The 21,781-nt window shown below is 39.7% G+C and overlaps 2 protein-coding genes across 2 annotated transcripts in view; both read right to left on the bottom strand.

Annotated features, from left to right (window-relative positions):
• Positions 1 to 353: 353 nt before the first annotated feature.
• Positions 354 to 19,102, bottom strand: LOC116942645 (protein tyrosine phosphatase type IVA 1). Its single transcript, XM_032954811.2, has 5 exons — positions 18,969 to 19,102; positions 17,295 to 17,387; positions 16,375 to 16,505; positions 8,410 to 8,484; positions 354 to 5,079 (listed from the first exon to the last, which is right to left on the bottom strand). The coding sequence occupies exons 1-5, from the start codon at positions 19,071 to 19,073 to the stop codon at positions 4,962 to 4,964; spliced, it is 522 nt and encodes a 173-aa protein (XP_032810702.2). The 5' UTR covers positions 19,074 to 19,102; the 3' UTR covers positions 354 to 4,961.
• LOC142924643 (uncharacterized) overlaps positions 18,972 to 21,781 on the bottom strand; it is a 17,428-nt gene continuing 14,618 nt past the window's right edge. The window contains exon 2 of the mRNA XM_076067274.1: positions 18,972 to 19,731. Within this exon, the coding sequence (XP_075923389.1) occupies positions 19,639 to 19,731 (93 nt within the window). The 3' untranslated portion in view covers positions 18,972 to 19,638. The remainder of the gene's footprint in view (positions 19,732 to 21,781) is intronic.

Below are 21,781 nucleotides of genomic sequence, written 5' to 3'. Positions count from 1 at the left end.
ACATCCAATGCGACAAGAATCATAACAGCATTTCGCTTGTGATGTGGAACCTGTTGTATTACTTGACCACGGGAATAAAGCAATCCCAATAAGCTAATTTCATTAAAAAAATATTTTGCTGCAGGAATGCGCATTTCTTTAGAACTACTTTTTTTAGTTTGTTGTCCTTCCCCTGGACCTCCGATTAGCACGGTTGGCTACGTACGGTGCGAAAGAAGTTAAACATACATACAATATAGTTCAAGTGCTGCTTAAGGAAAATATATTTCTCCAATGACCCCAACAGCAATTTAATACTCAAAATTAGCTTTTCACCATAACAGGAACACTTCAAAACAGCAAAGCAAAAAAAGTTCAATGTTTTCATTGTTTATTTTCCAGATGCAATATTTGCTTTACAAATTCTTCCACGATTCTGTTACAGGACATTATATCAATTTTAATTGAGTTATTTAAAGATTGGCTTCAATGTGTAAATCTTTCCTAAAATTACAGTACATGTCACAATTTATTTTATATGCACTAATTAAGTTTTGTTTTTTTAACTAAATGGATACACAATTATTTGTAATTGTTGTGGCAAGCAAAAGCACTTCCTTAAAAAAAAGACCAAAATACCCACCACTTGTGGCAGTTGAACGTGTTCTTGTAATTTACAAACTGGTCAGAAATGAAACGGAACAGCTATTATTAATGCATTTGGATCCCGGGGAAACGGAAAATGAACTGGGATATTAACAACAAATGATACCCAGTTGCAAAAAAATATAATTCTACGTGAACCGGCATGTTTACATATGGCGTATATTCACACACCATACTAAATATGCATAACCACAAAATAAATTTATATTCTCCATGTTTCCTGACAGTAGCAGAACAAGTGGAACATCGTATGACCACATTCTTTCAGTGGCATTAACCCCAGAATGTGATTTAAAACAAAGCAAGCATAGTAGCTATTGGATGCAATGCAAGTCAGGGGCTCTGAACAACCAAACCCGCATGCATCCATACTCTGGAATAGACTGGACACTAAAAGAATGTGGCAGCATAGTTCAAGGTAGCACATGCGAACATGACCCTGGCATGCCTGTGCTAAAACTGCACTCTTGTGACCTTTCGCTCAACAAAAATGTACTTTGCACTTGCATACACGCAAAGTGCCAACATTAAATGTGAAAGGACAATGCAGATGACAGCAGATCAGCAACTTGGACTAATAACCATAACACAATACGTTACCACAACAAAAACTAGTTGAGATGTATATTAATATAATTTCTTGAAAGTTTTTAAGCACATGCACATCTTTGTGAATTGATATTTAAAACATTTATTGTATTTCACAGGCTTGTTTACCTGTTACAGATGAATTCTGACACTTATTCAGATAGCGCAGTTGCCACTCACATTGTTCTTAAATGGGAAAAGCCGACAACTTTAAGGACACAGACCAGAGTTGCACTAAACAATGTCGTTCGAATGTAGACGGAACTGGACGTATGTGCCGCTCAAAACCCTTCCCAGTTCATTTTCACTCAAAAACATTTTGGTTTCTAAACAGTGTAAGGCTGCAGGTCTGTCGGCAAAAAAAGTTTGGCTGATTAGAAAAGCACTGCCTAAAAGTTATTAAGTTCTTGTACAAAATATTTTTTTTTACCTGCAATGACAAAGAAGGTACACTTGTATTATTTACTTATTACCAAAAATACGTAATAAAATACAGAAACACTGTTGCATCAAAACGTCAAAGTAATAGTCTAGTTACAAAACAATTTGTTATAAAGCAGGCATACACTAAGTTACTTTAAACCATGATCCCCTTATTAAATTCAGGTGCACAACCATTTCAGACATTAAACAACCCTTTTTGCTTAGGAATACACAATGACGAAAAAACGGAACCACACCTACCCACTGTATTACTGCTACGGTACTCAAAACGCTACCTCACAGCGCAGTAACATTAATTAATAAGGCTTTGCCACCTCAAGACGATTGTCTGTGGGGGTTGCTGAAATTGGTCTGCAGTACCATATCCAGGTTTCAACTTGCACAAGAGTGCTCACGGCATCGTGATCACAGCAACTGTTGTTTATTAAAAATGGGGGCAAGTACCTCGTGTGTTCAGCGATAGACATTTCTTAAACGCATGCTAAGTGGCCACAAACAAAAGTACAATCTGTTGACAGCCAGTGTTGAAGGGTCACTCACAAGTAAATGTTACTGTACTTAGATTAATAAAGGCGTCGGCTTCGTGTTAACCCGAACCCAAGCGGGTAATCCCCTATCACTCAATTTTCAGCGGTGCAAATAATTCGCTCAACATGCACCAGTGGATTACTTACTCTTGATTGCTTTCATTGTAAAGCATTTGAAAAAGGGCTTAAAATTCAATATCGAGGAAATGATTGTGTCAGCAGCTTGGTTTTAAGCAATGACTGACATCAAATGTAAACATACCATACAACAAAGCCTAGGGCTTTGTGATTTTGCTTCCTTAGTCAAATAGATCTAATTAGATGAATACGTTGCATTAAGTATTCAAGCAATCAAATGTGTAATTATACCAAATAAGGGATTACCTGCACACGACTGATGACAATGAGTAATCCGTATACACAAATCAATTATTGTTTGACTGACACTTCAACGCTGTTGACAACAGGAAATAAAAAGTTCAAAAACCAAATTCTGAATATATCAGAACCGGGTACAGCCCCAAACGGCTGGCTTTTTCGCCGCATAGTTACATTAAAGCTGTACGCTTGCTGATAACCGGTCCGTACTCTTACATGGGTTGAGGCGGCAGACAAGAGGAAGCAATACATTTGCATCCGTTTCCCGCATCAACATACAAAAAGGCTAAAACTGAACTTAAGCGGCCTAGATTTATCATGCTGGTATCTTAAATAAAAACATTACTTATAATCCAAAAATAAGTTATTTGGTGGTGGGAAAAAAGTTTAAACATCTTCAGTGTTTGAACTGCCAGAGATGTAGTTTTTGCCCAAAAATATACTTTAGCATCATAACACTACAACAAATTCATCAATAGCACTGTTTCGGGAGGATATATGTATAACATAGGTCACATTTCAGGCAATGGCCCTTCAGAGCATATGAGAAGACCCACTGCCTGAAACATTGCCCGCTATATATTTTCCCCTTAAAGGCAGTGCTATGAACGAAAGTGTTGTCTTTTTATTGTTAGTTATTGATGCTTTGTGCACCACTGGCAACGCAGCAGAAAAATGTTTCGCATCATTTTGTAAATTTAAAAATCGGTAAAAAAATGAATCCCCTTGTGTATTAATGGTCATATAAAATGTTATTCTCTCCGATATTGTTCGTATTTAAATATGATCTTCTGCACTTAGTTTCATAACTGTTCAGTACTCATATGTTCCATGCATAAAATTAAATCGAACATTCCCGCTTCATACGCACTGCTATAAACCAGTTTCTACACTTGGCTGAAGTAACAGAGGCCATATTTGTCGTTTATAGTTATAATTGTAGAGATTGCAGTGGCCAAGGTTTTGCTTAGTATCTAAGGCCGTTTGTTTCATGTCCAAAATCATTACTGCAAAAATCATTGACACAACCATACTAAGACGAAACAATGGCACTATGAACTACGACCAAAATAAAACCTTTCTTTCAGCAGACACAGAAATGCACCATTCCCTCTGAGCGTGTGACGTGTGCATTTCCTATCTCTACCAGTCACATGGTCTTATGCAACGCAAGCAATCGACAAAGACCCACGCTTGACATTTTAAACCGTAAATCAGACCATAATGGACTCTCAGCACACACTTGCATGCCATAAAGAAAAGCTTTAAGCTACAATGGCAGAAACCACTGTATTATCAAAGCTAGATGGCATAAGCTACATATAGCCTCAAATTAACTAATAGTTTTTGCTTTGATGCACATTTAAAAGCCAATATATATAACCACTCTGATTAATTAAGGTAACGTTAAATAAATTAATGCAAGTAAATGGTTAGCATAGCTTTAAATGTGCATTTTTGAATCACAGACCCCCATGTCTCAGCCATGGGAGTTATATTTCGTTCCCCACATCTGCTTATGTTTATTCACAGGCGAAGAGCAAAGGAGGTTTAAGGCAATAAAAAATTTACTGAAACAATGTGCTTTCAAGTCTACAGCTTTGATTTCGTTTGCAATAAACTGTGGAAATGAAAACTCCCCTTGGATTTCCCAGCTGAAAATACCCTGGAACATTTTGGAGCGGGGCTATAGAATCTCCATAACTAGCCATCAGTGTCTGCAGCATGCCTATAATTTAGAGCGTAAATTGCTATTGGCCACAATCCCGGACGGGCCAAGCACACCGCTATGGAGACCGAAAAACGCATTCATTGGTGATATCTAAACAAATACAATTATGGCGACGAAATCAATATTTATAACAGGATTTCTTCAGCTGGACAGTCTACGTGTAAAACAAATCAGGTCAATTGCACTCAAGGGACAGGTTAACAGCAAGGGCTTCATTTGCTGTGGAATGAGGTATCAAAATCTGAATGTCAAGTTAATTATGTAGACATTTAAGCAAATCATTACGTGGGATATACCAAGCAATTGGCTTAAATCGCATTCGGAGGACTGTTTGGTATTCAGTTAGAATTTAATTATCAACTTGCAAACCCACAAGTAAAACGGACCACCGACATCGATTGGGGGTGGAAGAAAAAAGAAAAGGCCATTTGACGGTGAGCTTAAGCCACCACTAACAACCCCCGAGCGAAGCCACTGGGAGAACGAGATGGAAAATACGCCTTCCCATTCTCAGCCTCCATAACAACCAGAGTGTGTGTTGGAAACTTCGGCATTGAGCAGTCCAAGTTAACCTGTCCCTGAGCAAAGATGCACGGAATTTGTTTCTCCTCATCCAAAACAGGTCCCTCGGCTAAGAGGCTTCGTTTTTACTGGACGCAGCAGTTGTTCTTGTGGCCATTTGTTTCCTTGAATCGCAGTTTCATCTTGGGCCGGTACTTCTCCAGATAGAGCAGCTGCTTGCTGTTAATGGCTCCGCGGCGTTTCCTAAGAGACAGAGGTGCACAACGACATTGCATTGTTAGTTGTCAACCGACCTGTGGTCCGTTGGACAGGTAATCTCTCACATGGATGCTCATCTTCAGGCACCGATTTCATTTCATTGTCAAATGTCCCAAAACAGGAACCCTCCTTAAAAAAGTAGTGAGACTCAGTGAGCCTTTCCTTAGTTAACAGATATTAACGGTGGAATTAATCACTATAAAATAGATTAAGTCTGATTTCAGGGACTCAATTAATTGCAAGAAACAATTCACTTTAAAATTGTGTCAAATGGTAGCAACTCCAGTTGCCGCAATGGATTATGTAAAATTATTCTTGTATGCATTAATTCAAAAACAGTGTTGCATGTGCAATGCACGTATTGTTAGCTTAAAAATATATTAATTGACGAATTCATGTTATCTTTCCACCCCGACCTACAGTGGAATTATACAAACAGTTAGATTCACTATCAGAAAGTACTAAGAAAGTCCACATGCCACTTGGGGATAAACTCATTGCCCGTCATGTTGCTGATAGAAACCCATCTTTATCAAGTGTGAAGAGTCAACAGTTGTTGCGTAGCTAATGCTGACATGTTGAATATTTGAAGGCAGTCACGCAATGCTGTCCCTGCGCTGCCACTCAAGCAGTTGGGTTACAGGCCGAGCGTGCTTTATTGCCAACATTAGCTGCTGTTAAAGCAGAGCAGTTCATTGTTTACGCAACTTGATTTTCAATTAAACGGTGTTAGTCAGGCTTGGCTGAAAATAAAAAAAAGCCTAAGTCGCATACACCGACTCGCTGACCTTGATCCACCAACTGCGAACTGCTCACCAATAGAGAAACTCAACAGCGATTAGAATATCTTACGATAACCACAACAGCCCCATTGATGTATAATTTAAGTTCACTGGAATCAGTTGGTATACTTTACTTCGGTACAGCTAATGTATTGTTGCAAAAATCGTTGACACATTCAGGCTGTGTAACCATAATATTAATAGCACAATAAGGTGCTGTACCTATGGGAAATACCCTTTACCTACGCTTAATTATGCAGTACACAGCAGTTTTTTATGACATTTCCAAATTGTGCAATTAAAAACAGGTACGACTGCTACTTCAACCACCAACAGCTAAAAGGTTGTCACATAAATGGCAAAGAATTTAGAAACTCCAAGGTGGAATTGTATTAAAACGCACACTGAGCATTTGTCTCACCCCGAAGGGGAAACTACTAACTTCAGGTCTGGCTATAAACAGACACTGGCTACATACACGTACATTTATGTTTCTCGTCTGCAACCACAGCCCTACCCCCAAAATTAGTTTGAAATTAAAGTGAAGGCAAAACATCCAGTTAAGAGCCCCTAAGCAGTTAATGTGTAAGTAAGCAATTAAATCATTGACATCAAGTTGCACATGCCATGTCTGGTAACCCCTTCCAACCCCTCGCAAAGGCATTCACCCCGAATCAGCCAAACTAAAGCAACTCATCCAAGACCCCAAGAGAGATGTCCCAAGCCTTCCTGCACAGCCGCCTTGTTATAGTGTCTCCTTGTCAAAACCAGTACATGTAGGGTGGTAGTGCTCATCTCCATTGGTGGCCTTGAGCCCCAGTGATGGATATTCCACATTCCTATAGCGGGGGTAATGCTCTCAGGTACTGGTTCCTTCCCATATAATGGTACATATTTTATCGACCCTAGATGAATCATAGCCCTCGACCCCAACTAGGATTTTAACTTACACCCTTTCAACTGCAAAATGTTTCACCATTGCGCCACACGAGATACACGATGCATTCACGCTACTCTGAAACTGACAAAAGTCCATAAACAACAATTGCCACTAGCATGTATAACGAGCTACTCGAGCAGGTTAAAACAATCATCTATTATTTAACACATCTCGTAAAAGGCTTACTACTGTGGGGAAAAAGGATATGTTATACTTCCTGTGGACCTTCATACAAACTAGACAACGCAACGCCACAGGTGGTTCAAGCCTTTAACAGCAATTAATCTTGATTCACATGGGTGTGGAGTAACCAAAAGCACATTATGTACCCCTGAGAAAATTACACCAACATGAATGAGTTCAATGAACATCAAAACAGCCCTTATTAAATTACAAGGAGACCGGGTCCTTTGTGCGATTTCGATGGCCTATCTATTCAGGTACTTCCTGTTCTAGTGCACCTACAAAAAAAACCCCTTCAATTCCTACACAAATCCTCTCATTTTACTTCAACTCGTACAAAATGTACCCACGTGCAACTCTCTCGTTTTAAGCTTATCCTTACAAGTCTAAAGAACGATAGTTCATCGGCTTCTAGGGTTTAACAGAAAAGTAAAAAGATGATTAATTAATGACGTGTACCAGCCCCATCACAAGTAATTATTTAATGTGAGAATCACGATCAGTCACGGTGATTAATTACAACTGTACATACAAAATAAAAGGATTCAAACCAGCAGGCTGTACTTGCTGACAAATGCCACTTAATCTTTTGGATCATAGCCATGAACAACAGCATTAAAGGCACAAACCTACAAATACATATAATTTATCTTTTAGAAACACACCCAGGCTCTATGTCCAGGTTTTAACTTTCGGCCGGGCTCACAATAATGCCACGGGTGACGTTACGGCAGTGTCACTCCGACGCTTAATTTCAACATCTACACCATGATGCGACTGCAGCGCGATAACCGAGCATCACATAAGGTGGGAGTGACAGAAGGCGTAATGTGGAATCAAGAGATCAGTCGATTCAGAATCGTCATCATACCGACAGCTCAACCCACATACGTAACAGAGCACCGTACTGTGATTAAAAAACGTTTTATGCTTCCAACAGCCTGGAACACCACAGTCTAATGATTTACCTAGAAGGACTATTTGGTTATTTTGAGCTGTATCTTTCAGCATTGCATAGAATAGGAGACTGTTTATGCACAAGTAATGTGTAACGCTTTATTCAATCGATGCTATAATCCTAAAACAAAAAGTAAAAGTCTCTCCATGCTCATTCATAAGAGCGTTGGGTGGTGTTCATATCCAATGGCAGCCGAGGCAGGCAGGGAAACTCCTCATGCCCATGATGGGGCCCAGTCTTACGACTGGATGACCACTGTTGACCACCTCATTTACCGACCCAAGGCGGGATTGGACTGAATCAACCCTGACCCGGAATTTGAACTCGTGGGCATTCCAATTGTGAATCGAGTCCTTTGTTTGCCACAGCGCCACCCGCCCAGGATAATGAGAGAATAATTAATAGGAACATCGATATGGGGTAAGCGGGGTTTCGTGGTGAAGGATACTTACTGTCTGATGAACTGCACCGCATCCTCGTACTTCATCCCACTCTCGATGAGGGCAAGGGCCACGAGCACAGGAGCCCTGAGCAACCAACGACATTGAAAGTGTCAATACACAAGTCAGAAAAAGGATCTGTGCACAGGGTTATCACAAAGGGCAAGATCTTTACAGCCAATGCCACTGAACACTACCTATCACAATTTGTTTTTCTTTCTATCTATCAAACGACGAGGTTCATTCCCTCAGGACATCTTCATGGTAAGAAAGCGATGGTTTAACCAAGACACTAAATAACATGCACACCGCAGGCCAGTTTCACATCTAGCCGGAGCTTCTGGATGTAAAAACTGCTAAATCAATTTAAACTGTTAACATTATGAGACCTCCTTTGCCAGACACAAGATATAGGAATAGGTTTTACCCTTTTAACTGGCACAACTGAGTTGTCTTTTTTGTTTGCATTTTGACTGCTTGTGTTGTGGTCATTGCAAACATGATGCCTTGAATAAAGGTGTCAGTTTTTGTGCCAGTTAAAAGGGTAAAACCTATTCCTATATCTTGTTTCTGGCAAAGGAGGTCTCATAATGTTAATGCTCACCCCGAGCCCTCAATACTCTGATAGTGCGCTGTTTTTGAGTTGTACGCCTTTTGGCGTCTTCTGGTCCAACACCAATGGAGACTAGGCTCTAAGAAAAGCTGTCTCGGGTGTGGACCAATCAAATTCAAGGACAGTGCATATTATTATCAGAGTTGTCTTTTTTGTTTGCATTTTGACTGCTTGTGTTGTGGTCACTGCAAACATGATGCCTTGAATAAAGGTGTCAGTTTTTGTGCCAGTTAAAAGGGTAAAACCTATTCCCATACCAATTTAAACTGGTTAATGAAATGGAGTGCTGATGAGTATTGTGCATTTTAAGGACTGAGCAGTGATCAAGTTAGGGCGAGTTGGAGCAAAACTTTCCCAGCTAGGGAGATGGGGAATGCAGTTTTTATGCTGGTATACAGCAATTGGCCTCAAGCCAGTGAAAAGCAAGGGTATGCACATTCACAGGAACTTACATTCACAGAAATGTATTTCTTGATAAAACAAATATGTAATGCTTAGATTGAACTTCATAAAAAAAAATACTTCACAACCTTCATCCACTTTCATTTGGTTCATGGTTGTGTACAACTGTCTAAGAAGTGTTTTTCTATGTTAAACAAAATAAAGTTACATTTAAAAAAATGCTGCTATTGAAACACCACTTGGTGAGAATCCAATGTGTAAAAAATAAAAATGCATTACATGTGGATTAATACAAATTAGGAAGAACACAAATTTTTATCTTAACCTCTTTTTGCACCCCGAAACATAAAACCAGGACCTTTAAAGCCAAGACAGTGTGCTCTTGTGCCCATATTCGGGTTAAACTAAGTTTCACACAATCACATGGTACATTTGAATCGATCACGAGCCAGTCAAAAGCCAGTACAGAACACACAAAGCAGCAGCTAAGAACAACCTTTGTGAGTAGCCTTTTCTTATCAAGACAGGAGACGATCCAGGTGTACATCAAGACAGTCTGAGCGCATATTTGATGTCAGAAGAATTGCCTCAAACCATTTCCCACAGTCAAAGGGACCAAGGCTAAAACATCAAGACTAGGCTTGTTGGCAGATGCAATCTCGCAATAATAAAGTGTTTTAAATACAAGCAATGCCTGGTGCATGTTTGGACAAATTTTAAATCTGACGCTTTTAAAAAGGAATGCACCACAGAATACAAATCAACATGGATGATTCATGAGGGTTCATTGTGGCATATTAGTGATAATAGTTCAAACCTATTGGGTTCACCTGGTATAAATATGAAGGCCTCACTTTAAAATGATGAGGCATCAAAGCAAGTGTTTATGCATAAATAAACATGAAATGTCTCTAAGTGGGTAATAGCATAGCAGGGAAGATATTAGTTTCATTGTAAAGATATGTAATCGATTAAGTACTTAAATTCAATGACCAATGAGCCTTCTGAACCAAAGTTTTAGAGCAGGATTTCTTTAGACAAAGCAAAACCTGGATTGGTTTGATATCCGAGTCATCAGCAGGGTGGCAGTATATTTATATCAAATGGAGAAATAGCAAAAGAGTACATTTAAGCCCCAATTGAATTGCAACATTCCCAAAAATTGGACCAGATGATGCCACGCTTGTACCGCTCAACTTACAATCAGAAGGGTGTAACACATCAAGTCGTGGTAAGCAGCAGACACCTAGGATCATCCCTCAGGGGTTAATCATATTATTACCATTTCATGGAAAGTCAACAATGGTTGTCCTATGGGGTGACTGGCCCCTGCTATGATAATGCTGAATTGCCATTACTGGCTCAAGACCACCTACAAAAGTGAGTGCCACTCCAAATTAATTTATGCAGGGCAACATGCTGACTTGACATTATGAAGTTGAAATGACAGGTGAAAATGCATTTTAAGCGAATGCATTTCTTTTAAATGCCAAAAATAAAACCATTGTGTTGTAGAACATATGCAGACTAGCATGACACTATTCTAAAAAAACGAACAGCATTCAACAATTAATTAAGATGCTTGGAAAGGAATGTTCAAATGTAAAAATGTTGCCAAATTCAGTTAGAATCATATACGCTACATAATCAAAACACGTATGTGCAGTATGTTGCCCTTTAGACATGTGAAGAGCAGTGGATATTTTAAAACTACATGTACTATTCTTGTCATTATACTAACTACCAAGCTAAACGTAGACTCAGTTCATGACTAATCGCATTACAAGTTGGCAGTCAGAAACTCCCTTTGCCAATGTTCAGGGTCAAATTAAATGGGATCCCTGTGCATTCCAACGAGTGCCATTACACTGCGTTGCTAGGCTTTTATCAGGGTCCTTTGTGCAGTCACATAGGGTGTGGGGTGATCTGCTTGTAATTTAATTGGCACGCTGGCATGTTTGTCTATCAGAAGCGTAAATGACATCATTTGGTGGATGGCAATGTGTGTAATAATTTTTTTATATATATTATGAAGGATCTCAAAAATAATGCCTCATTTTCTATCTTTTATTAAACGGACACCATATTTTAGGTACATTGGGGAAGTCAAACATTTTCCTATTTCTTAATCTAAATCCCATACAAGTTTAAGCAAGTACCGACTATGAAGCAGGGCTACAATTAAATCCCAGTAAAACGATTAATTGATACCACATACATGTATTAACAGCATCTTGTATAGCACTCGGTCGAAAACGTTTCTCATGTAAGACGTTCTTCCATGGGCTGAGGAGATTAAAATCTTAAGATCAGTGCTGGTAGAAGGAACAGTCCAGCCAATATGTTCCAGGGCCTGTTGGAATTGTCGTGTTTGCTGAGAAATTATGTGATCTCATACAAGCTCATGAGAGTGAATGTTATCTATGTGAATAAGGTGTGAAAGATGTTGCATTATGATAATAATCAAGAAAAAGCAGGATGTACTTTGCCATGTGGCAGTATTTATGGTGTCCCTAAACGTTTCAAACTCATATAAAGCATGCAACAGTATTAATTTACAATGCCAGCTGCAGAAACTCAAAATTGTAAAAAATTTCCAGAGGAAAACTCATAACTCTAATAAAGTATAATAGTGAGGGAAAAAAAGCATTTGATCCCCTGCTGATTTTGTACGTTTACCCACTGACAAAGAAATGATCAGTCTATAATTTTAATGGTAGGTTTATTTGAACAGAGAGAGACAGAATAACAAGAAAATCCAGAAAAACGCATGTCAAAAATATTATAAATTGATTGGCATTTTAATGAGGGAAATAAGTATTTGACCCTCTCAATCAGAACGATTTCTGGCTCCCAGGTGTCTTTTATTCAGGTAACGAGCTGAGATTAGGAGCACACTTAAATGGAATGCTCCTAATCTCAGCTTGTTACCTGTATAAAAGACACATGTCCACAGAAGCAATCAATCAATCAGATTCCAAACTCTCTACCATGGCCAAGACCAAAGAGCTCTCAAAGGATGGTACGGACAAGATTGTAGACCTACACAAGGCTGGAATGGGCTACAAGACCATTGACAAGCAGCTTGGTGAGAAGGTGACAAACAGTTGGTGCGATTATTCACAAATGGAAGAAACAAAAGAACTGTCAATCTCCCTCGGCCTGGGGCTCCATGCAAGATCTCACCGTTCTCATGATTATGAGAACGGTGAGGAATCAGCCCAGAACTACACAGGAGGATCTTGTCAATGATCTCAAGGCAGCTGGGACCATAGTCACCAAGAAAACAAATGGTAACACACTACGCCGTGAAGGACTGAAATCCTGCAGCGCCCGCAAGGTCCCCCTGCTCAAGAAAGCACATATACATGCCCGTCTGAAGCTTGCCAATGAACATCGGAATGATTCAGAGGACAACTGGGTGAAAGTGTTGTGGTCAGATGAGACCAAAATGGAGCTTTTTGGCATCAACTCAACGTGTTTGGAGGAGGAATGCTGCCTATGACCCCAAGAACACCATCCCCACCGTCGAACATGGAGGTGGAAACATTATGCTTTGGGGGTGTTTTTCTGCTAAGGGGACAGGACAACTTCACCGCATCAAAGGGACGTTGGACGGGGCCATGTACCGTCAAATCATGGGTGAGAACCTCCTTCCCTCAGCCAGGGCATTGAAAATGGGTCGTGGATGGGTATTCCAGCATGACAATGACCCAAAACACACGGCCAAGGCAACAAAGGAATGGCTCAAGGAAGAAGCACATTAAGGTCCTGGAGTGGCCTAGCCAGTCTCCAGACCATAATCCCATAGAAAATCTGTGGAGGGAGCTGAAGGTTCGAGTTGCCAAACGTCAGCCTCAAAACCTTAATGACTTGGAGAAGATCTGCAAAGAGGAGTGGGACAAAATCCCTCCTGAGATGTGTGCAAACCTGGTGGCCAACTACAAGAAACGTCTTACCTCTGTGATTGCCAACTAGGGTTTTGCCACCAAGTACTAAGTCATGTTTTGCAGAGGGGTCAAATACTTATTTCCCTACTTAAAATGCAAATCAATTTATAACATTTTTGACATGCGTTTTATGGATTTTGTTGTTGTTATTCTGTCTCTCACTGTTCAAATAAACCTACCACTAAAATTATAAACTGATCCTTTCTTTGTCAGTGGGCAAACATACAAAATCAGCAGGGGATCAAATACTTTTTTCCCTCACTGTATATTTTAACAAAAATATTTTACCAACTTATCCATGGTCTAGTACCTGTTTGTATAGACACTGGCAAAGAGAGTACAAAACATTAGAGTTATTGATCCAGAGCACTCATTCTTTTCCCACATTTAAACTTTGCAAGACCTCATATGTCATTTTCCTTACCCCAGCTTCCGATGATACTCAAACAATCCCAACTAGACTCTTGCAAATCTCTCCTACAGCCCGCCACAATCCCTCGCCTCCAAACTTCAGATGATGCAAATACAGCAGCCAGACTGCTTACCTTTACCCGTTAATAAGAAAAACATAACCCCAATCCTCCAATGGCTCTCAATCCAACCTCAAATCAATTTCAAGATCACACTCAATTATCAAATCCTCCATGGACTTGCCCTCTGCCTATCTCTCTCGTTTATTTCACTCCATGCGCTCTACACGCTCCAGAAAATAAGATTTATGTAAAACTAGTCAATCTTAGTTCAATCGGAGTTAATTATTTCCCCTCTGCTGCCCATATAATCTGGAACTCCCTTCCCTCCACAGTTTCCCATGCCTATGGCTCTCTACCTCGATTCAAGTCCAGGCCTGAAGGACTTACTTTTTTTCTTCTGCCAATTACAAGACTGTCACTGAAACAAATAGGCCCAATTTCTCGAGATGCAGTCACATTTTAGACAATATATAAATGCAACTTGTAACACATTTATCAAAGTCCAGCAGTAGGCAATTGTATACACAAGGTAACCATTAAACGATATAAATTTGTTACGTGGCTATTACAAGTGCTGCATACAAGTTCAGGAGGAGCCTCTGTGGTACTTTCGGGGAAAAAGCTTGTTCTGGTCAACGTGACCATAACGGGAAACCACAATGACCTATGCATGCTAAGCGTTGTGGTCTCCAAGGAACTTGCAAAACAAGTGAGTACATAATACACTTCATCACCCATTACAGTGAACAATGCAGTTTGATTATATGTATGCCTTATGAGACTAGCAGGGGACATAGTTTAAAGACAATTGACAGTGAATACTCAAAGAGTGCGTCATTCAAGCCCAACGCTCTGACACATGACCCGTTAAATTGCAACTTAACAAATGATTTTCCATTTCCAAGGTAGTCGATCGTTATTTCCATTACTCATCTCCGATCAGTGCGGGAAGTATTTATTATTCTAAGGTCAATAAGAATGTGAGGAAGAATACATGTTCTTCGAGGGAAGCATTATTCATTTTTAGATAAAGGAGTTGCACAAGACAGATTAAAATCCTGATTAACTAGTTAAGATTTTCCCTCCTCTTTGCAAAACACTACAAACACGTGTACGCATTCATTGACTGGCAATTATTGAATGTAAAACATATATTTACACCTATTTTTAAAGTATAGTAATTTCTGAAACAAAAATTATTTGAAAAAACGTGGTACTTCACAATGGATCTTAATAATTTACTGTTCTTTGGAGAGGTTGTTTGACTATACTTCACCAGGATTGGTTTAGATATTACTCGACGCTGATGCTAGCCATGACCGGGAACTAATCAGGGACCACAGCAATTATAGCACACTAATAACCGTTTGGCAACCACTCCACACGAGGATTCTGAAAATGAAGAACTGCCATTCAAAGCTAGGATTATGGAAGAATTTAAATGTTAAGTCTCCAAACATATCCACGTATAACTGAAGAGGGTGGGGTTAAAACCACGAGTCTTTCTCCACTTGCAGCGAACACGGTCAAGTTTAGCCACTCTAGAATTGCAGCTGTTATGTGGTTTCTAATTTCCCAGCTCTCTGCTCAGCTCTCATATACAACACCTCTCAAAGCAAGATGCTTGTGTTTTCAGGCAGGCTGCTTTATCAGACAAAGCACACAACCTACCATCCACAGGAATCACTGCATGTCTTAGAAGTTGGCTTTAAAGTTGTCACATGTAATTATAAGCAGGTTAATGTGTTTGTGTATGTCTGTCATCTTCATCAAGGGTTTGGGCCAACACGGTTTTTTGTTGGGTTGAAGAGTGCTCGCTCCAATAGCAATCACATTTTTTGCCTGTGATGGGTTTGTTGACGATCATGTCTCACTGAAAGTGAGCAGCCGTCATTGAGGGGTGGTACACATGCAATCGTGTGCCTTGATTATAAGTGTTCAAAGCACGACGGATGCTATTGATACGCCGTGATTCGAATGCAGAAATACCACCCTCACCATCTCGATGCAATTAGGAAGCAAAACATGGTCAGCCATTAGCTATTGTGCCTGCATGGCCCACAAAACATTGATGGGGACACAGCTGGTGTACACACAGTCAGTACTCACTTCATCATTATTTTCTACACCTTGCCCATTTAAAAAAAAAACACAACTGGCAATGATGTGAATGGCTAATAATTAAAACTGGGTCCCTATAAAGAACATATTTACGATCATCTGAATGCCCATACTGTAAGCAAAAAAAATTGCACACACAACAGCCCATGCTGTGCATTCAAACAACAATGTGTACACTTACCATTCCAAAGAGCAAATAGTACCTGTGACACTTAGATCCAGAGAAAACATTCAGGAAACAATTTAGTACCAGGCAATCGGCAAATGTAACCTTCATGCCTTCGGTGCGCTGTGACACTGTTGCCAAACTGCACAACAGGAAGCCAATGTTGATATCAGCACAAGCCACTATGTAGCCTGGTTACTATATTGACTATTTATTTACAAACTAGCCATGACCAATGCGAAAGGCCCTTACCTCCCAAGGCCAGCAACGCAGTGAACACCAATGCAACAGTCAGGCTCGTCACGGAACTTGGTCTTGCACAGGTTCAGCCAATCATCAACAATCTTGTTAGATGGTGGTGCCCCATCATCAAAAGACCAGTCCTAAAAAGGAAACAAAATTATTATAGTGAATACAATGTCGTATATTTTTATACCATTTGGTGCCATTAAACTCCCAAGACTGCATTATGTGCAAAATACAATTAAATTAAAACAAGTTTATATTTTAACAAACATATTTAAGCTTCAGAGCGTAGTCCCCTCTGCCTAAACACATGTGAAAAGCGACCATAACAGCATAAGTCACATGATAGGATGCCTCCATTGATGTATATATTTTTTTATCTAGATTGAAAATTCACTGCTTTAGAACCGCTTTTTGTGTTTAGTTTGTCGTCCTTCCCCCGCACCTCTGATTAGCACGGTTGGGAATGTATGGTGCGAAATAAGTTAAATATGCCTACATACACTGGTACCTCACTACCGTTTAAAGGTTTTTCTCTCTTCTGTAATGGGGAAATGTAACCTGTATGTGCATCAAAATTAATTCCCAATATGGTTCCTGGGTGCTCATTTATAATATCAAGTAATGCGCTACATTACTGTGCTGTTAACAAAAAGCTTTTTAAAATATAAAGGTGTCGTTTGAAGCAATGGCCCTTCTTCAAAGCTTATAAAAGTATGCCACTCCCAAACGAGGCATCAAAAAAAAAGTGTGCTCTGATAACATTACATTGGAAACTTGGAGCAAGTAAATGGAAAGAAAATTTTTGCTGAACCTCAAAAAAAAAGTTATATTATTTTACAGGTAAAAGATCAGCAAGTGAGAATATACTGAAAATACAAGTTATGTGAATTATGATTAAGCTATCCGTGTATATAAACACTCACAAAGACACTGATGCCTTGCTGTTCCACAGGGCTCTTGTCATAGGTCACTTCACAAACTCTCACCACAGTGGTCACATTATATTTCTTAAGTTCCTGTGACATAAAATAAGAAAAACATTAGTTAAATGTGGCTGGTCATTTTAAAGCACATCATATTAAGGACTTCAGCCCAAAGTCAACCCTCTGAGACTTTCAAAGGAATCAATACTCTTTGATTCCTTCGGTAAAGCCACATAGGATTAAAATAAATTACAATTCGTTTGATTTGTTTTATTTTATTTCTAACTACGTGACTTTACCGAAAGAACCAAAGAGTATGGATTCCTGCAGTCACGAAAGCTTCAAATCTAAATTTAACCGCCTCTACGGGGAGGGTTTCCACATAGCTTTGCGATCCTTCAACAAACTCCGGGATAAGAAGGCTCAGCTGATCGAGTCTCTCACCTTTCTGAAGAGATGCCGCGACTCTGGGGTAATATCAATCGCATTTACACTGACCTCTGCTTCTGTAACTTATTCTAATGCGAAACGAATTCTTTCCAGAACTAGCTTAGCTCTTATCTCAGAGAAAATCAGACTTATACGCACCGAACTAGATCAGTTAGACAAGACACTCTACAAATCACACTTATCATTGACGGCAACAATGTCCACATCGGATTGGGAACATGTAGACAAAATGACTGCCTCTTCAGCTGCAACTATGTCGACCAAATGTAAGGACAACCTGATTTCCAAATTTTACCTCCTCTCCAACAAAAGACCGGACCCACACACCAAAAAGCGAGACGTTAACAAAGTCGTAATTAATCGCAGTAACAGTTCTCTTTCCGATGGTCTGAAATCCGTTTAGCTATACGGTTAAACTTTGCAGTCACACCTAAACACATACCAGTTAATGATATCATTGCCCAAGTATACGTGGCTCTCAAGGGCCTGGGTCACATCGCTGCAGACGTAGCAAGATCTGAAATTGCTGCAACCCTCAAAAACGCTAAGATGCCTGCTAGCAACCTCAGCAAAGATGAGCGTTTTGAATTATATAAATTCAAAAAGAGGGATGACATTGTCATCCTCTCAGCCGACAAGGACAATGCCACTGTCATCATGGATAAAGTAGAGTATAACAACAAAATTCAAGAATTACTCAACGATGGCAGCTATACAAAAATAAAAAGAGATCCCACCAACAGCCTCGTCATACAAACCAACAAAATAATTTCTGATTCAACCGCATTAAATGTCAAGATTTAAAAGAAATGTTAATGAATCAATCAATAATAGGCTAATATTGTGATCAGAAGTACTAATCTTACTAATCTTGTTATGCGATCAAGGGTTAAAAACCCAGTGAGCCATCCAAATCAACTAAAAAACTCTTTAGGAATTTGGTAAAATTTTATAGCAACACGATAGCAACTGCAAAGTTTATTTCTCCATTAAAGGCCAGTGTCCCTATTAAAATAACCATTAACTTTACACAGAATGCTACTTATTTTACAGAACCCACACACGCACGCATCACTGTTGCTCAGATGGGGCAAACGTGCAACATTGTCCGGCGAGCGTGGCATTTCTCCCAAGATTCTCTATTTGTGCCACGATTACGCTGGGAGTGCGGGGATTAAAGTCTCAAGCAAGCCCATGTAATGCACGGCAGCCTAAGGTACTTACTTCGATGAACTTGTTGAGGGTGACATTGGTCGGATTATGGGTGATGAGGAAGCGCATGTGCTTGTAGGTAACTTCCACGGCCGCTGGACGATTCATTCGCGCCATTTCTTCCAGCGGATTCACTTTGAGGCAACTTGAAGTTACAATTAGCAGCAATGACGATTATCAGGTTGCTATTTGCACTTGTGCTCTGTAATTATTACTTTTAATTATTATTAATATATTTTATATTATTCAACCTTTTAAGTTTAATTTTCTCCAAAAGTTGTGCAAATGTTGAAAATTCACTCAACTGTCCACACGATTTCCCACTCGTCAACTTCCGCTTGGACGTAAAAACGGAGGAGAAAAAAATACCTTAAAATAAATATTTATAAATAATAATTATTATTATTTGTGTTATGCGATGACAATGATAACAATAATAATAAATGAATATTAAAAAAAAACACAATCAATGCTCTCTACTGGAGGGAATGACTGTAGAGTCCACAACACAGTTTACCCCATCTGGATTTATAGAGGGGGTTATGCAGAGGGTCTTCTCTTGCACACGCTGGTACACGGAGAAGTGCGCAAAACAATTCGGAAGAGCGGAGATTCGCGTGTACACTCCTGGGGGCTATGGGGGTTTGGTGATAGAATAGTACAGTTTCTCCACCACACAAGTTCACTTGTCAGCAAGGAGTCCGTGCTGCGCCTGGCAGTAGTCGCCACGTGCCTTCACAAACTCCATAAATGTGACACCAAGAACGCCACAGAACTGTGGGGAGGGGGCAGGAAAAAAGAGGAGTGTCGTCAGCAATCGGTAACATCGAGAGGGGGGAAACCACCTATCGCGCCAGAATAAAGCAAAATAGGTAAAATTTATAACAATTATTGCAGGAATTGTTTTACCGTCAATTGGAGCAAGGAGTATCTCAAATTTGCAGCTAGTTGGGCTACGGAGAATATTATGGCTTAAATACAGTACATTAAATATGCTAGAATAAAAAAATGGGATTGGCATGAGTGCTGTTGGAAGATCTCAAAATGTAAGCATAATCTTAAAAGGCTGTTTAGACAAAGGAGAAAGCGCACTCTCATTGCATAGACAAGTGATCTCTTTAAATGCATTTATGTCTGAAAGGAAAACGAGACCCTATGTTTTAAGATACTGAATCAAATCAAGATTGCTAAGCATATACTGCAAACAGCCCGGTTTATACAAATACAATTCAAATAAATATGTTAGGAGTTGTGTACAAGCGCAGTTGTAAACACCTCGCCCACCAATGTTGTGAACACTGCTTTTTATAAAACAGAAATTAGAGCAAGGTGGTACTTTAGGTGAGTACATGTGTTTAATATCGCAATAAAAAAATCCACTGCTAGATTAATTATTCCCCACGTCAGTCGTGGTATTTGAAAGACAATTGCACACCACCATGGTAATTGTGGGTTGGTGAAGACGTTTGGTGGGGGGGAGTGTATCGCTAAGCATCGATGTTATATATGGCCTGGATCAAATACGGGTCAGCAGGTTCAAAGCGCAGTGCGCTAACCACCGACATACGCTCCCACTCTCTGGCAAAGAATTCGACTCACAATTTCAAATGTGAATTCACAAACATTTGGTAGTCAAGAGTCCTTCAGCCTTACAAATTGGTTACATTTTTACCACTTTTTTCTAATTGCAGAAACTGACCCTTGCTCAATGGTCGAATAATGCCTAATGATTTTTTTTTTACTTTAACAGAAAACATAGAAAACAGAGTAAGCTTAAATTGAGCAATAGCTGTTGACAGAAAGTCTGCCCAACTATATTTGTATGTTACAAAGCTACAAATATTTTTTTTCCCTAAACGAGTAGATAAAGCATTCAAACTGCACACACTTGTAATAACCACTACGAATTATAAAACCAAACACAAAAACCCACTAAAAGGTGATATTGATTGTGAATGAACCAGCCACTGAAACTATAGCAAGTGAACAAATACATAACTTGTTACATACAGGGTGTTTAAAAAAGATAGACCCGATTTGAAATCGCTATATCTCTGCAACCACGAACCGTCCATGAATGAAACTCTTTCCACTTGAAAGGGCGGGGCATTGAGTTTCAAATGATGACCACCTGATGCCTCTCCCAGCGCACAAACAGCCCCTAGCCTCAGTCATTCGCAAGACACACTGCCTCAACGTTGGATAGGTTGCACGGGACCCCAAAACTTGGCGCTACACTATTGGCCCCCAAGATCTTCAGGCATCACACCCTGCGACTTTTTCTTGTGGGGATACGTCAAAAACCGTGTTTTTGTGCCACCATTAGCGACTAATCTGGGTAACCTTAAAAACAAAATCACAGCAGCGGTGACTTCAGTGGAAGACACTTTGAGAAGCGTTTGGGACGAATTCAACTATCGTCTCGATGTTGTCCGTACAGCAGATGGAGGGCACAGAGCATTTATAAAACGGCTAGTAAAACTTGATAACTCGTTAAACCGTTGGTCATTTTTCATGTAATTGTAACATGTTGCCATCGTGAAATACTGCTTTGATACTGGGTCCATCTTTTTCAAACACCCTGTATTTTTCCCAATGGCGACACTGAGAGGCAGTATTTTTTTCCACTGATATTCATCTCCAAAGACGCCCAAATCTATTTATGGCACTTCCACTTAGACCTCGGATCGAAGAAATCCAATTGATAAATGGCAACAGGCACATTAAATACATGGCAATATAAATAGTTACCCGATCATATAAAAGTGGTGTCAAATGATGCTCAAATAAAGGTAGAATTTCCCAGCATGATATGTAAAGTAGTT

The sequence above is a fragment of the Petromyzon marinus genome, chromosome 15 (assembly GCF_048934315.1).
Source record: "Petromyzon marinus isolate PM22_M1 ecotype Great Lakes invasive population chromosome 15, UKy_Petmar_22M1.pri1.0, whole genome shotgun sequence".
Taxonomy (NCBI): domain Eukaryota; kingdom Metazoa; phylum Chordata; class Hyperoartia; order Petromyzontiformes; family Petromyzontidae; genus Petromyzon; species Petromyzon marinus.
The sequence above is the reverse complement of the archived record's forward strand: the minus strand, read 5'-3'. Positions and strand labels throughout refer to the sequence as shown.

What these genes read in the sequence shown, in the direction of transcription:
- LOC116942645 (XM_032954811.2), bottom strand. Translation starts at nt 19,073, where the DNA reads ATGGCGCGAATGAATCGTCCAGCGGCCGTGGAAGTTACCTACAAGCAC. An exon ending in AGCAAGGCATCAGTGTCTTT is followed by an intron (nt 16,506 to 17,294) that starts GTGAGTGTTTAT and finishes TTTCCTTTTTAG; the next exon opens with GACTGGTCTTTTGATGATGG. An exon ending in GCGGTGCAGTTCATCAGACA is followed by an intron (nt 5,080 to 8,409) that starts GTAAGTATCCTT and finishes TCTGTCTCTTAG; the next exon opens with GAAACGCCGCGGAGCCATTA.